Source organism: Limulus polyphemus, unplaced genomic scaffold, assembly GCF_000517525.1.
Source record: "Limulus polyphemus unplaced genomic scaffold, Limulus_polyphemus-2.1.2 Scaffold162, whole genome shotgun sequence".
Taxonomy (NCBI): Eukaryota; Metazoa; Arthropoda; class Merostomata; order Xiphosura; family Limulidae; genus Limulus; species Limulus polyphemus.
The window spans coordinates 840,884-853,720 of NW_013665772.1; the positions used below are offsets into that span (position 1 = coordinate 840,884).

The following is a 12,837-nucleotide window of genomic DNA, read 5'->3' on the forward strand; positions in this document are numbered from 1 at the left end:
GATAAAGAGATTGTCAGCACTGAATAATATTAAATTATATGGAGAGATAAACAGATGGTCAGAACTAGAAGATACCAAACTAAATTGATGGATAAATATAATTCTGAATAACAACTTGTGTTCAGGGAAATAACTTATTGCTTTTACTGAAACCTGTCTAGTCTTTATGTTATGCTTTCAGTACATTCTCAAACTATGATTAATTTCCATTTGAAAATTTCAATTGTTCCACATAAGCTTTGTTTTGGGGACACTTACCATAGCAACAGTTCATCTTCAAAACATGCATGTGTAACAGTATATGAATAACCTTCATAAATATGAAGTAGTGTAATAGTATGTCTGCTTCTCTCACAGCTCCTTATGGAGATCACATGACAGTTATTCTAGTTTACTGTGCATATTTAATGATGGAAAGTGTTCAACACTGTCATGCACAAAGCTGATTTCCAAAATAATGTATCTTTGTTTAGGTCAAGTGGAAGGAAGGAAGGAAATGGAAATGCAAGCACAAAGCAAACATTAATTAGTAATGGTATTAAGGTGTTTCACATTTGTGTGTGTATTGCAAAAAATAGACTATCATCTTAGCTTGTTATGATGTTTGGAATGGTCACAGTCCATAAATTGCAATGCATGCAGATACAAATACAGGTTTTATTGATATTAACATGTGAGTGGTTTTGATTAATATGTGTGAGTCGTAATTCAGAAAGGCTAGCAAAAGAAGAAAAATTACCAATTAACATATAAACATGAAATTAAGCCTTTAGGTCATCTTCTTTTGAACTCTACACTTTCCTCCCCTACACACACACAAACTATCAAAACCCAGATTTTGTGTTTGTGTGGCTTGATGCATATTTATTAAATATAATACAAGCTAGGAGTATAGAAACAACTAAAAAAAAAGAATCAATTGGTATGACACATAACCAAAATAGAGAAAAGGGATGACTTCTAAATTAATGAAATTTAAAGCTATATGTAATGTTATTGATTGAAAAAAAATACTAACATGAATGTCACAAAGTCAAGTAAATGTACAAAGCAGGAAAGCTTGCACTTGTATGTAAGTGTATATTCACATACACAGTTACGAACATGTATATTGGTGTAAGATATATTGCTATAAATAAGTATGTACAATAGAAAGGTTTATTAGAACGTCACTTAGAAATAACCTGTGGTCAATATCCTGTAGAAATTGTGCTAAATCATAACTTTGAATTTTTTAAAATGAAATGCATATTAAAAAAACAACATAAATTCATATGAAATTCAAAACAGCAGTATTAAATAATAACGTTTTACATCTGTATCCTTGTCTTCCACAAGCCACTGCCCAGGATTTCAGGGTTACTTAAAAGAAATGTGAGATAAGCCTTATTGCTTCACCTGCTTAGATGTGTAACACTGCTACATATCATGATGGGTCTGTAACATTAATGTGAAAATTTCTTGTGTGAGTATATCTTACATACAAGCATTGAAATATTGGAAGCTGTTAGAATTTGTGTGTGTGTGATAGTAAATAAGTCCTCAGTAGAAGCATTTGATATGATTATTACCAGAATATCTTCCAAGAGGTAGGGCTACCTTTTTATATATGACAAAAATGTATCTTGATGTAAAAACATAAGTCACTTGTTTATTGAATATAGTTATGGCTCAGTGTGCAGTGGTAATAATATACATTATGAACTGTTAAGTGGTAATGATATAACTTATGAAATGTACAGTGATTATGATATATGTTATGAAGCATGCAGTTGTTATGATATATGTTACGAAGCATGCACTGGTGAGGATATACATTATGAAGTGTGCAGTGTTAACTATATAAATTACTATGTGTGAAGTGGTAATGATATATGGTATTAATATTTTGCATTTATATTTGTCTGCTTTAAAATTAATGTTTGCCTTTTTTTATATTGAAGCTGAGCTTATTAAACTTCTTGTGGACAGATATGTTTGTCATAAAGTAGTTTACTAAAGCCTTCCTGGGGATTCAGCAGTAAGCTTGAGGGCATGTAGTGCAAAATTTGATGTTTCATCCCTGCTCTGAGCACAGTGCAGATATCTCACTGCACTTTTTTGTATCTAAAAACAATTATTAGCCAAAAAACATATTTTTTTAATTGGAAAAGTTTTAAATAAAATTATGTTTTCAGTTTCTTGAACATCCACTGCGTATATTTCTGTTAATGCGCCTTTTATTTATACGTTTTCTTTACTTATGAAAATTAGCCTGCGCATTTGAAATAAACTGAGTTTCTGTTGGTTTTTGTTTAAATTCTTGTTGTATATGTTACGATAGCTTGATCAATAGAGTACTTTAGAGTTCAATTAAATAGTTTACAATAGTTATTTTCAAGTACTGTAAATGTAATGAAAGGAAATAAAAATATTTCGACAAATAACGTGGTTAAACACTTCTCGATTAATATCAGAAAAACAACGAGACCTACAGCTCCATGTTGTGTGTCTGACAAGGGGTAGCAGTCAACGTTTGTTGTGGTTGCCACCTGAATAGTTTGTCAAATCAATCCATGTTGCCATAGTGCCCGTGATGTCAGACCAAATTGTGTAACAGATTTCCCATGTTATATCCATTATATGCCATGTTTGTATAAATAAGTACACAGAGAGAAGGCTGTGTATGTTAATTCGACGTCACAAATTCGTGTTTACGTTTATGCACTGTTTGTTTGGTGAATTCTTGTAAACGGGGCGTGGTTTTACTTGCGTTATAATTAACTTCTAGATGTAACACCAAGACTATTGTTGTGTATTAAATGTTCAAATAGTTGTGTTTTAGTATGTCATGTACTGGCACGTGTATTGTTTTATCCATAAAATTGCAACTACAGAAATTTAATACAGCGATCATCAGGCCAAGCATGTTACAGGGGTGAGTAGTTTTGGCCTACGGTGAAACTATACGTTTACAGTTTGGCCTATCTCATTTCGTAAATTAAGTTCTTTATCTATTGTAGCACCAAGCGTAATTTTATAAATGTTACACATTTATTTATTTCTATTTTACACACTTGACGTTTAAACCAATTTCCGGTGAAAGAAGACTCTTTTCTGTTTCCTTTTTCGAAGTCAGACATAATTGTTCCAATTTTGTTTAAAACCCTATATATATAAATTATAATTAACGTGGCTAGTGTGTAACAATATAAATAAAAAATTGGGAATTTAAAAATCTGTAAATAGGGATCGAAAAAAGTAAAGAAACAAGGCTGGAAATACTGTACACGTTATTTACGCAAACTACAAATCCATATTTTGATTCCATCAAATGTAATTCTAGGTATCTTTGCCCATAGTTGAGCATAAAAAAGCCAGCAAACAAAATAAATAAAAAATTGGGAATTTAAAAACCTGCAAGTAGGGATATGTATTGATTTGTTTATACTCCTTCACTTCATGCATAATATAGGCGTTCTAAAGACACCGATTATGTAGTGTAGAAAGCATTAAGTACCTCCATGTTACATTTATGTAATTGTTCATCTATCACTGGCTTGTTTCACCATGTACTTAAGTTTTTAAAGGAATAAGAGATATTTGTAAGAAAGTTAAATTCAACGGGTAATGATAACATCGTTTACACCAGAATTATAATGGTTTTAGCTTATGTAAAATATAGAAGAAGCAAACTGACTTTTAAATTCCCCCTACGACCTTTGCAGTACATTATTTAGTATTGTACAAAAGGTTTGGGTGTAATATACTGTTACGACAGCGGAAGTCACGCAATTCTGGGAGCATGCGCGCTGGAGTTTCTCGAAGGATCACGAATTTTCCTGGCAACTATAGTTTGTTCCAGACGCCCTCTTTTTTAGTATATAAGCCCGACAAATAAAGCCAACGAAAAAAAAATATAGAATTGCATAGATATGATAGATAATTGAGTCAAGCGAACAGTAGGCACAGTAAGTAAAGTGTGTGAATCACTGTGATTTATAGCGTGTGTTATAAAAGCAGTTAAGTTGAACATACTGATTGGAAATTCTGTGTATTACAAAGTTGTATCAGGAAGAATAAACTAGTTTAAATTAAGAAATGACTTATATCACTGAAGTTCCTCGGAAAGAATTTATTCCTGAAATTAACAAACGAGTAGAGATGCAACACTAATAATCACTACGGCCCACAAATTTGTTTTTAATAAAGTGTTAATGTCATTATCATTAAGAGTTAAAAAGTTATACACAAACGTTTACAAAAAAAGGCTTATGGAAATATTACACATTAATATTTATAACAAATTTAAAATAAAAGTAAATTTTAAAAATGGACAAATAATTACAAATAATATGGATAATTATTTTCATTATGTTGACTACATTTAGAATATGCTTTAACGTAATAAAATGACAAATAATTCTATTACACTAGATGTACTGTGGAGCTGCGTTTATTCGTTGTTATTTTTAAAATGAATTATTTATCTAAAAGTTTAAAATCAATAAATAGATGGCACTATACGATATTCACCTTTCCCATACAATGTTTTAAAATACTCCATATGCCAGATTCATTTCTGGAAAATACTGGAACAGGGAGACGACACCTATAAATAAAGAATAATATCCTATTGGATTTGTTTACATGACCAGAGAAAACATTAGTACACACGCAAAAATTAAATCAATATTTTTCCCTCATTGAATACATGGAAATTGCAATGCGCCATGATGCATAAATACACATATTCAAATTAATATAAATTCCCAGCATTACTCCTTTTAATTAATTTGCAAAAATATAGAAATTATGAAATTAAGTTAATATCTATCCCACATATTTCTAAAACTAAGCAAACCTGTTAGAAAGAAGTTTCAAAACGAATAAACTGTACAGTATTAGATGTTACGTAAATACAGGTACAGTCTAAATAAAATCTAATCTTTCTTAAACCGAAACAATGAACTTTAAATGTAAACTTTTAATGTAGTTAGGACTAACAACTTTTATTGTTGCTGTCATATATACTAGTTTCTTAAATGAATAAATTTTGCACACATGTTATGTTGCTATTGCTTTGCGGGATTACTCATTAAATTATATTCATACATTTGAAGTTAAATATCTAACGGATGATAAATTTGTAAAAATTGGCGAATCCATAAAAATTCTACCTTACTTGTAGTTTTATTATAATGCTTCTAATAACAAGCAAACGAAGTTCGTATGTGAACCTCGACTAACCTAACATATTTATCTCTATGACATCTAAAAAACTTTCAATTTAAATAAAGACCGATATGTAAAATAGCTTACATGCTGTTTTCTCCTACATTTAATCAAACATTTCAGAGTTTCAATCAACTATAAAGATATAAATAAGTTTTTCGTTTCTAAATTTTTATTATGGGATACCGTAACTTTAGCCTGAATAATATCTGTATAAGGGTTAGGATAGATAGATGAATATAGATGAGCTTATAGATTTCGGATTGCTTTAGGTGGGAAAGTTTTCCTTTCAATGTTCGGATTTAAATACATGTACATATTAATACCCTTTAACAACGATGTAATGTATTAATTTCACCAAGACAATCTACAACATAAAGTTTAATCCTTACAAAGTTGTAAATACTAATTCAACTAAAAAAAAAAGCAGTTCAAACTGGTTTCTTTGAACCGCTTGCAAAACTGTAGAATTTAAATTGACCTAATGCTTGTGGAAAAAATAGACAATTACCCTACTAATGTCTAGATATTATTAAATCACACGCTTGATTAAAACTAGATTAAATTAATGCGAATGTATAGGATTACATCTATATTAAATCAGCTGTAAGTTTACAGACAAACAATATTAAAATCCTGGGTTCAATTCCCCATAGTAAACAGAGCACAGACAGCTGGTTTTGTTCCTTTGCGCTAAAAAAATCAACTATCTTCAGTATGAATTATATGGCTTCGAAAATATTTGGAATTTATATTCATAGATCACGAAAGTAGTTCGGCAATTTAGTGATTGGAGACTCCACACACAGTAAGTATTCCTCCACAATTGCGGGTGGAGGAATAAGTCAGAAACGTAGCTATAATTACAGGAAAATAAATGTAGGGGTCCCAATTACTTTTTTATGCGCGGGGAGGGGGCAATTTTGTAGTTATGCCACTGCCTACACATATTCCAATATATCAAATATATAATGTTACATATACGTGTGTATACACACACACAGCTTTGTTATCTTCAAATTAGAAATGTTTATACGTTTACGTTCTCATAAGGTATACTTAATTACATCCGTGACAGAATACAATAGAAAAAGAATAAATTCATAAAGCCTGACTTTTAATTTCCTGTCGACATTAGTATGAAATATTTTTGTAATGTTTAATTTCTGATAGTAATTTCCTCCCGTAACCTTCATGTTCAGGAACTAGCAGAGAGAAAAAAAAATACAAGATCGGAAATTAGAAGTAATGATAAATATACGTTTTTTCTGCCACGGCTATGAGAGAGAAAATATTTTCGTTGCAGAGATACTAATGTAAAGAACCGCCTCAGCTTGCGTCAGAATCACAATGATCAATTCGTAAGAACATTTAATCATAGCTCTGCGTGTGTCCATCGCTGTGTAAGGTTACAATGAATGTTTCTTTATTGACCAGATCATGCTAACAGGCTCAAAATGTCAGATGTTGGTAACTCTATAATTACTTCCTATTCCACAACTATAAAACCGAGGTGAAGATTGATGGTCAGATATCGTTATAAAAACTGCAGAAAAGAGGAAAGAGAACAGCAGACATTACTGGTTTGATTGTTGATTAAATATATATTTTACAGATTTTTCTTTCAATCTCACCAAAGGTAAAATTGAAAGGAGAATATGTGACGCAGAAGCCTAATGTTTTCCCTGATTGGCCGTACCCACTGCTGTGGAATGCAGTTTCGCCTATTGAATCCTCAACAATACAGCTTGGGCTGGGAAATCAAAGAAATACAGTTAAGCCTGTTATAACGGTGATTTGTATACAACATTAATGGTTTTTTTAAGTCCTTTTCAATCATCAATAAAGTAACAAAATAATTTAGGTATTTGAATAATGTTAGAGCTCGTGCCTAAATCTTTATTCTACATTATATATATCGGACCAACTATTTAATGATTACATATACATGTTACAGATTTTTCTTTCAATCTTACCGAAGATTTGATTGTTGTTAAGCACAAAGCCATCTGTGCTCTGCCCACCGCGGGGATCGAACCGAAATTTTAGCTTTGTATGCAGTGAAACTTACATCTGAGCCACCGGGGGAGGGGGGGGGCTGCAGATATTCCTATTTTGTCTGCGGTGAAAGTTTATTATATATATTTATCTGTATAGCGTAAGGGTTAAATTTGTTATTTAAGTATCTTACTTGTACACGTTCCTGTAATGCATTAGTATTAAACTGAATAATGGATGCAATACAGTGGCATTCTCACTTGGATTCCAAGTTATATTATCGGGTTTATTAGGGTTAATATTAGCACAACATAGCATTGAAACTGAACAAATTATAAGCCTTTTCTGTGAGAAAAAAAAATCAAACTGAGAACATCTTCCCGTTTAGACTACAAGATTGCTAAACCTAATAATAAACAGAGCTGGCCACGTGAACAACTAGCATCCTGCTTGGGTTTGTGTAAAGGTTACGAGTTAAGTAATGATGTTTTTTTGAGAAGAAAGAGAAAAAAAAGACTCTTTCATACTTTTATGCTAGGTTTTTTGGGCATTGAGAATTTGTAGAATTAGTAATTGTTCTACAGATAGAGTTTAAGTTCCGGAATAATCAGGTTATAAAACTCACCTTATTTACGATTTATATTATGAATCTACTGATTTTCATTTGTAGAATATTTACGCCTAATTGTTTTAGTATTATTATTTCAATGTGTTATTTTGCTATGTTTGTCTACAAATAATTGTTCTTATCGAAACAGATACATGATATAACTATGTAATGAAACAGCATATTAAAACTGTAAATAACGAAACATCTAAACATGTACACATTAGTTGAGCAAAAATGTATTACCGCTGGGGCGTTGAATATTCTAATGTTGATAAAATGAAAATAAATACACCAGCAAAAGTGTGCGTGTGTCTTATAGCAAAGCAACATCGGGCTATCTGCTATGTCCACCGAGGAGAATCGAATCTTGATTTTAACGTTGTAAATTCGTAGACTTACCGCAAAAAGAGGTAAATGCTAAATTGACCAATGTCTCAACCATAGGCTAACGGAGGATTTTTCAGAGAGGGCGTTTGTACAATTTTTGCCCGAATGTGTTTACGAGTAAGAAACTTCTGCTACCAATTTTTCTCGAATGGAGATGAAAATTGCCCGAATCGCCATATTTTCTGCTTCTAATTTTGCCCGAATGAAAACTAAAAATTTGCCCGAAAGGCCGTCTGTATTGCAAGCTAGGTGTGGGGGCTGCCGCCCTTTTACACTCGTAATCCTATGGTTTTAACTAACATCGTCATCGTTTCGAAGAGTCTGTTAACACCTCGTAGTCACATGAACACGAAGGAATATGCCAAATGATGGCGTAATGAAAATGTTTTTACAAGGGTAATAATGGCGTGAAAAATGCTGCCGGACTGCATCTCGATTCATTAAATGCTAGTGGTTCATGGCACTATGCCAAACTTAATAAAAAAAGAATTTATAATATTCTGGTAAAGTAAGTAGAAATGTCGATAATTTCAATCTTCTTCCATTTAATGTTATGGTCGGTTAACGATATATGATCAGTAATCGCAGAATCCAACTACAGCAAAAACGTTAAAAAAGGGGAAAATCTAATACGGCCTGGAAAATTGCATCTTAAAGTAGTTTTAAAAAAATCAATGTTATAAGATATATTCATGCGTCTTGTTGCGAGAATGCATAGGTGTTTCGTCATATGCTACCCACCTTGGAAAGAAAGTGTCCCATTTCGTCCTATCTCTTGTTTTTGTTTTGTTTGTTTGTCTTAGAACAATACCACATCGGGCTATCTGCTGTGCCCACCGCGGGGAATCGAACCCTGGATTCTATCGCTATAAGTCCGTAAACTTATCGCTGTCCCACCAGGTGACGTTCATTTTTCTGTTTTAAATCTTAGGTTAAGGTTTGGTTACAGTTTTGTATAATTATGTGACAATGTTCCCCGCCGATAGTGGGCCAAGGTTTGTGGTGGAAGTACAAACTATGAGATATCTTGAAATAATTGTAGGCAGACAACAGACTTCGATGTGTGATGAAATGTTCTAGATATGCTATCGGGAAACTGGTCTATGCACCAGATGACGTGGACAAGGTTATGGGAGGTATTTTATACCACTTACCGACTCACTATCTTCTCAAATGTTGGCAGTAGAAGACGTCGGTGACATGGAATCAATATGGACTTCAAGACAGCAGTTGTGACAAAAATAATTACTTCAAACAAGAAAACTGAACCTATCATGACCAGAAAGCGTCGAATCATCAGGTGAGTACTCTCGCTATTAACGATATTTTCTGCTGTTATCCAAATAAGATATACCTCACGAGATTCGACCAGTTTAAAAGATTAATGTTAATTTTAAATCCACAGACTAGACTAACATTCAAAGAAATCTTCCTGGATGTAAAAATTATCAATTATAATAATTAATAAATTGTATATAATAATTTTAAACATTACAAGCAATTGTATTAATATTTTCAACCTGAGTTACTGACCATTAAAAGGTAAGCAGTGACCAGCACCTGCTGTCACGAGAGTTTTGATACGAATAACGGGACTGACTGTCACTTTTATAAATCACTTATTGCTGAAAGTATGCAGCATGTTCAGCGGCATCAGGTGCAAACCTTAAACCTTTTGATACGTAACCTCGCACGCTAACCTCTAGGCTGCCGCGCCCGACCAAATTATATTTACAAAATACACAAACACCAGACTTTAGCTTACAGGTCCATGCAACTTATCAACATACGCAACTTCAGTATAGACATTCATCGCTAAGTGTTACCGTTTCGGTGGAAGTTTAATTATAATGTGACGAATTGTCAAGAAACAACTCTCAAATTAAATCATACAGAACTCAGCAGAGGTCAAATATACCAAACCCGCCATACGATAAGAGTTCTCATATTAAAACAAGTCAAACATGTATACAAATGTTCGTTGCACTATTGGCTATCACAGTTGTATCCAGAGCTTTCAATAGTTGTTTCTTTTCATCAAAGTCCACACAGACTGGTTTAATTACTTTAGAACACAATTGACAAGACAAAATATTCTTCTCTACTCTGATATTACAATACAATCTGTGATAATTTCATTTTTAAAAAGTTGCCACTACACGCTCTCTATAGCTAAACTCATAAACACGCAGTTTAGATCTAACTATCGAAATACATTTTCGACGCGTATTTATACTCCGACAGAGGTCTAGAACGTTCCACACACTACTATTATTATCCAATAATGTTCAATTAGAAAAACCGAAAAAACTCTGAAGGTTCTGGTAACGTGATGCAGTAATATAACAATCACCAATTCATTACTACTGAAGTACACAACGTATAATTTGTAAACAGTTACGTAAACAAATTTGCGACAAACCATAGTTTCTAAAATTACTAAATTCAACACTCGAGCTATATAAACTATCTAAATAATAATATTCGCATGAAACTAAATTGAAACAGTCGTGTTTATCTAACAGCCCTTTAAACCTGTCCATTCGCTGAAACATTCCTTCTTTATCTCACTTGGTTTCAACCCCCCCCCCCCAATTGTAAAAACTTTCCTTCAGGTTTGCTAATTTGAAGTCCCCCAATGAGTCAGCGGTAGATTTACGAACTTACAATGTTAATATCAGGGGCTGTATTCCCCAAGTGTACCTCATGTCTTCCAGTCGATTAAAAAAGATTTTTTTTTAGTCCATTCCTTTCCTACAGGTTTGAAACTAAAGAAATAATATTCTTGTACTATAATGAAAAACAAACAAACTCCAAAACAAGGTTATATTTTACCTGTGGGTTATTATTTTTTTTTGTCCTTCAAACCACCATACAGTAACATAAATGAATTTAGGTGTGTGGATAATGTAAAAACATTGCGCCTAATTCATTATTCGATATTATACAGCGAGCCAACAATAATGATTATATGTGCGAGTGTGTTAAACATTTCTTTTCTCGCAGAGGGTAAAATTGAAAAGAGAATCTGTGATGGTGAAAAAGAAATCTGTAATATACAATTATTACGCTCAACATTTCGTTTACACAACTTCTTCACGAGCAACCTACTACTTACACTGCTAGACTCACACTGACTAAGATATTATACACTTTTTAAAGTTTATTCTAGAGAACAATGGAGAGTAGGGTCACGAGGAAAATATCATTGGCACTAATACGAAACAATAACATAAAATTACAACAATTTCAAACGAAATAATTGTAGGTGAGCTGCGTAAAAGTATGGTGAAATTCATTTGAATATTGACGAAAAACAAAAAGAAAGACATGTAACATAAAAATAAACAAATCACCAGTGGCGTAGGAAGAGGGTGCTCGAGGTTGCCCGCTCAACCCCGACTTTTCAATCTGTCCCAGTAAAAATGAATCAAAATTAAGAAAATTACTCTCGGTAAAAACAGAAGAATGCATAAAATTTAATTTAGAAGACAAGAGCTTCCAGGGCCCTGAGGTGAGCCTTGGATATAATGAGTACCTTGTGATGCACATTCCCTCGCTTTGCTCCATCAAATAAACCTCTTTTAATTTGCCTCCTACACCTCTAATTAATGTAAAACCAATTTTCCTCTTTTATCTTCATTTTAAAATATTGTCTTCTTTTCACGCACACATACAACAGTGCTACAATTCTCATTACTAATATCTTTACCCTCAAAGTAAGCCTCGGACTCGTCTTCATCTGTCACAGCCTCATATTTTTCCCTGGTGTAAGTTCGACTCCAAGTCCTATGGTTATGGACTTCAGCAGTCCCAAGTTCACACGAGGTTAATGCAATTATTCGATCATTCTTTCACTGTATTGCTAGACGTCCTCCGCGTGTTTCAGCAAATAAGCAGAATACAAATTAATCTTCTCTACTCTGTTATTACAATACAATATCTGATAATTCCATTTTAAAAATCGCCACTACAGGCTCTTTATATCGGCAGAGTACAAGTTATTCTCGCGTACGACTTGTTTTTATTCAATCAAAAAATTCAACTTTTCTCACACACTCTTGATGTAGATGTTTATTTTTCTCTAAAAGATGACCTAATATTCCATCTATTTTGTTAATCTTTATCATCTTCGCCTTGTTATTTTGAAACAATTATATCTAACGTTTTGTTTTCCCATTGTAAACAAACTTTGGCATGACTTGTGGTAAAAAAAATGTTTGGGATATAAACACCCCTCCCCATTTCCTTATTATTGCTAGAATTGGTTCATTGGTTTCTTATCTTTGCTACTTTCAGCCAGGCCCTCTCAGAGGTACAGAAAGGCCTGGGCCACTTCTGTCTTTTGAGACCCCATATAAAAAATGACGACAGGTGAAAAGAAAATTAGACAATCATTAGCCCAAAAGAAAAGTGAATATATTTTTATTTAACATATATTTATTAACATCATTTAACATTTAATAAATGCTTTTCTAGCCTTTGTCTGTGCATTAAAACAAGTCGCGACATTTGAAAAATGCAAAACAAATAAATAATAATAACTGTCTAAATTTGAGGCCCCTTTGAGCTTGAGGACCGAGTCAAATGGCCCTCTTGGTCCCCCTCTAATTGGCCCTACTTGCAGC

The 12,837-nt window shown here is 33.0% G+C and overlaps 1 protein-coding gene across 1 annotated transcript in view; it reads right to left on the bottom strand.

Annotated features, from left to right (window-relative positions):
* The window catches only part of LOC106477076 (oxysterol-binding protein-related protein 1-like), an 86,875-nt gene that overhangs the window by 24,304 nt on the left and 49,734 nt on the right, over positions 1–12,837 (bottom strand). The window contains exon 2 of the mRNA XM_013937679.2: positions 4,516–4,591. Coding sequence (XP_013793133.2) covers positions 4,516–4,591 — 76 coding nt within the window. The remainder of the gene's footprint in view (positions 1–4,515; positions 4,592–12,837) is intronic.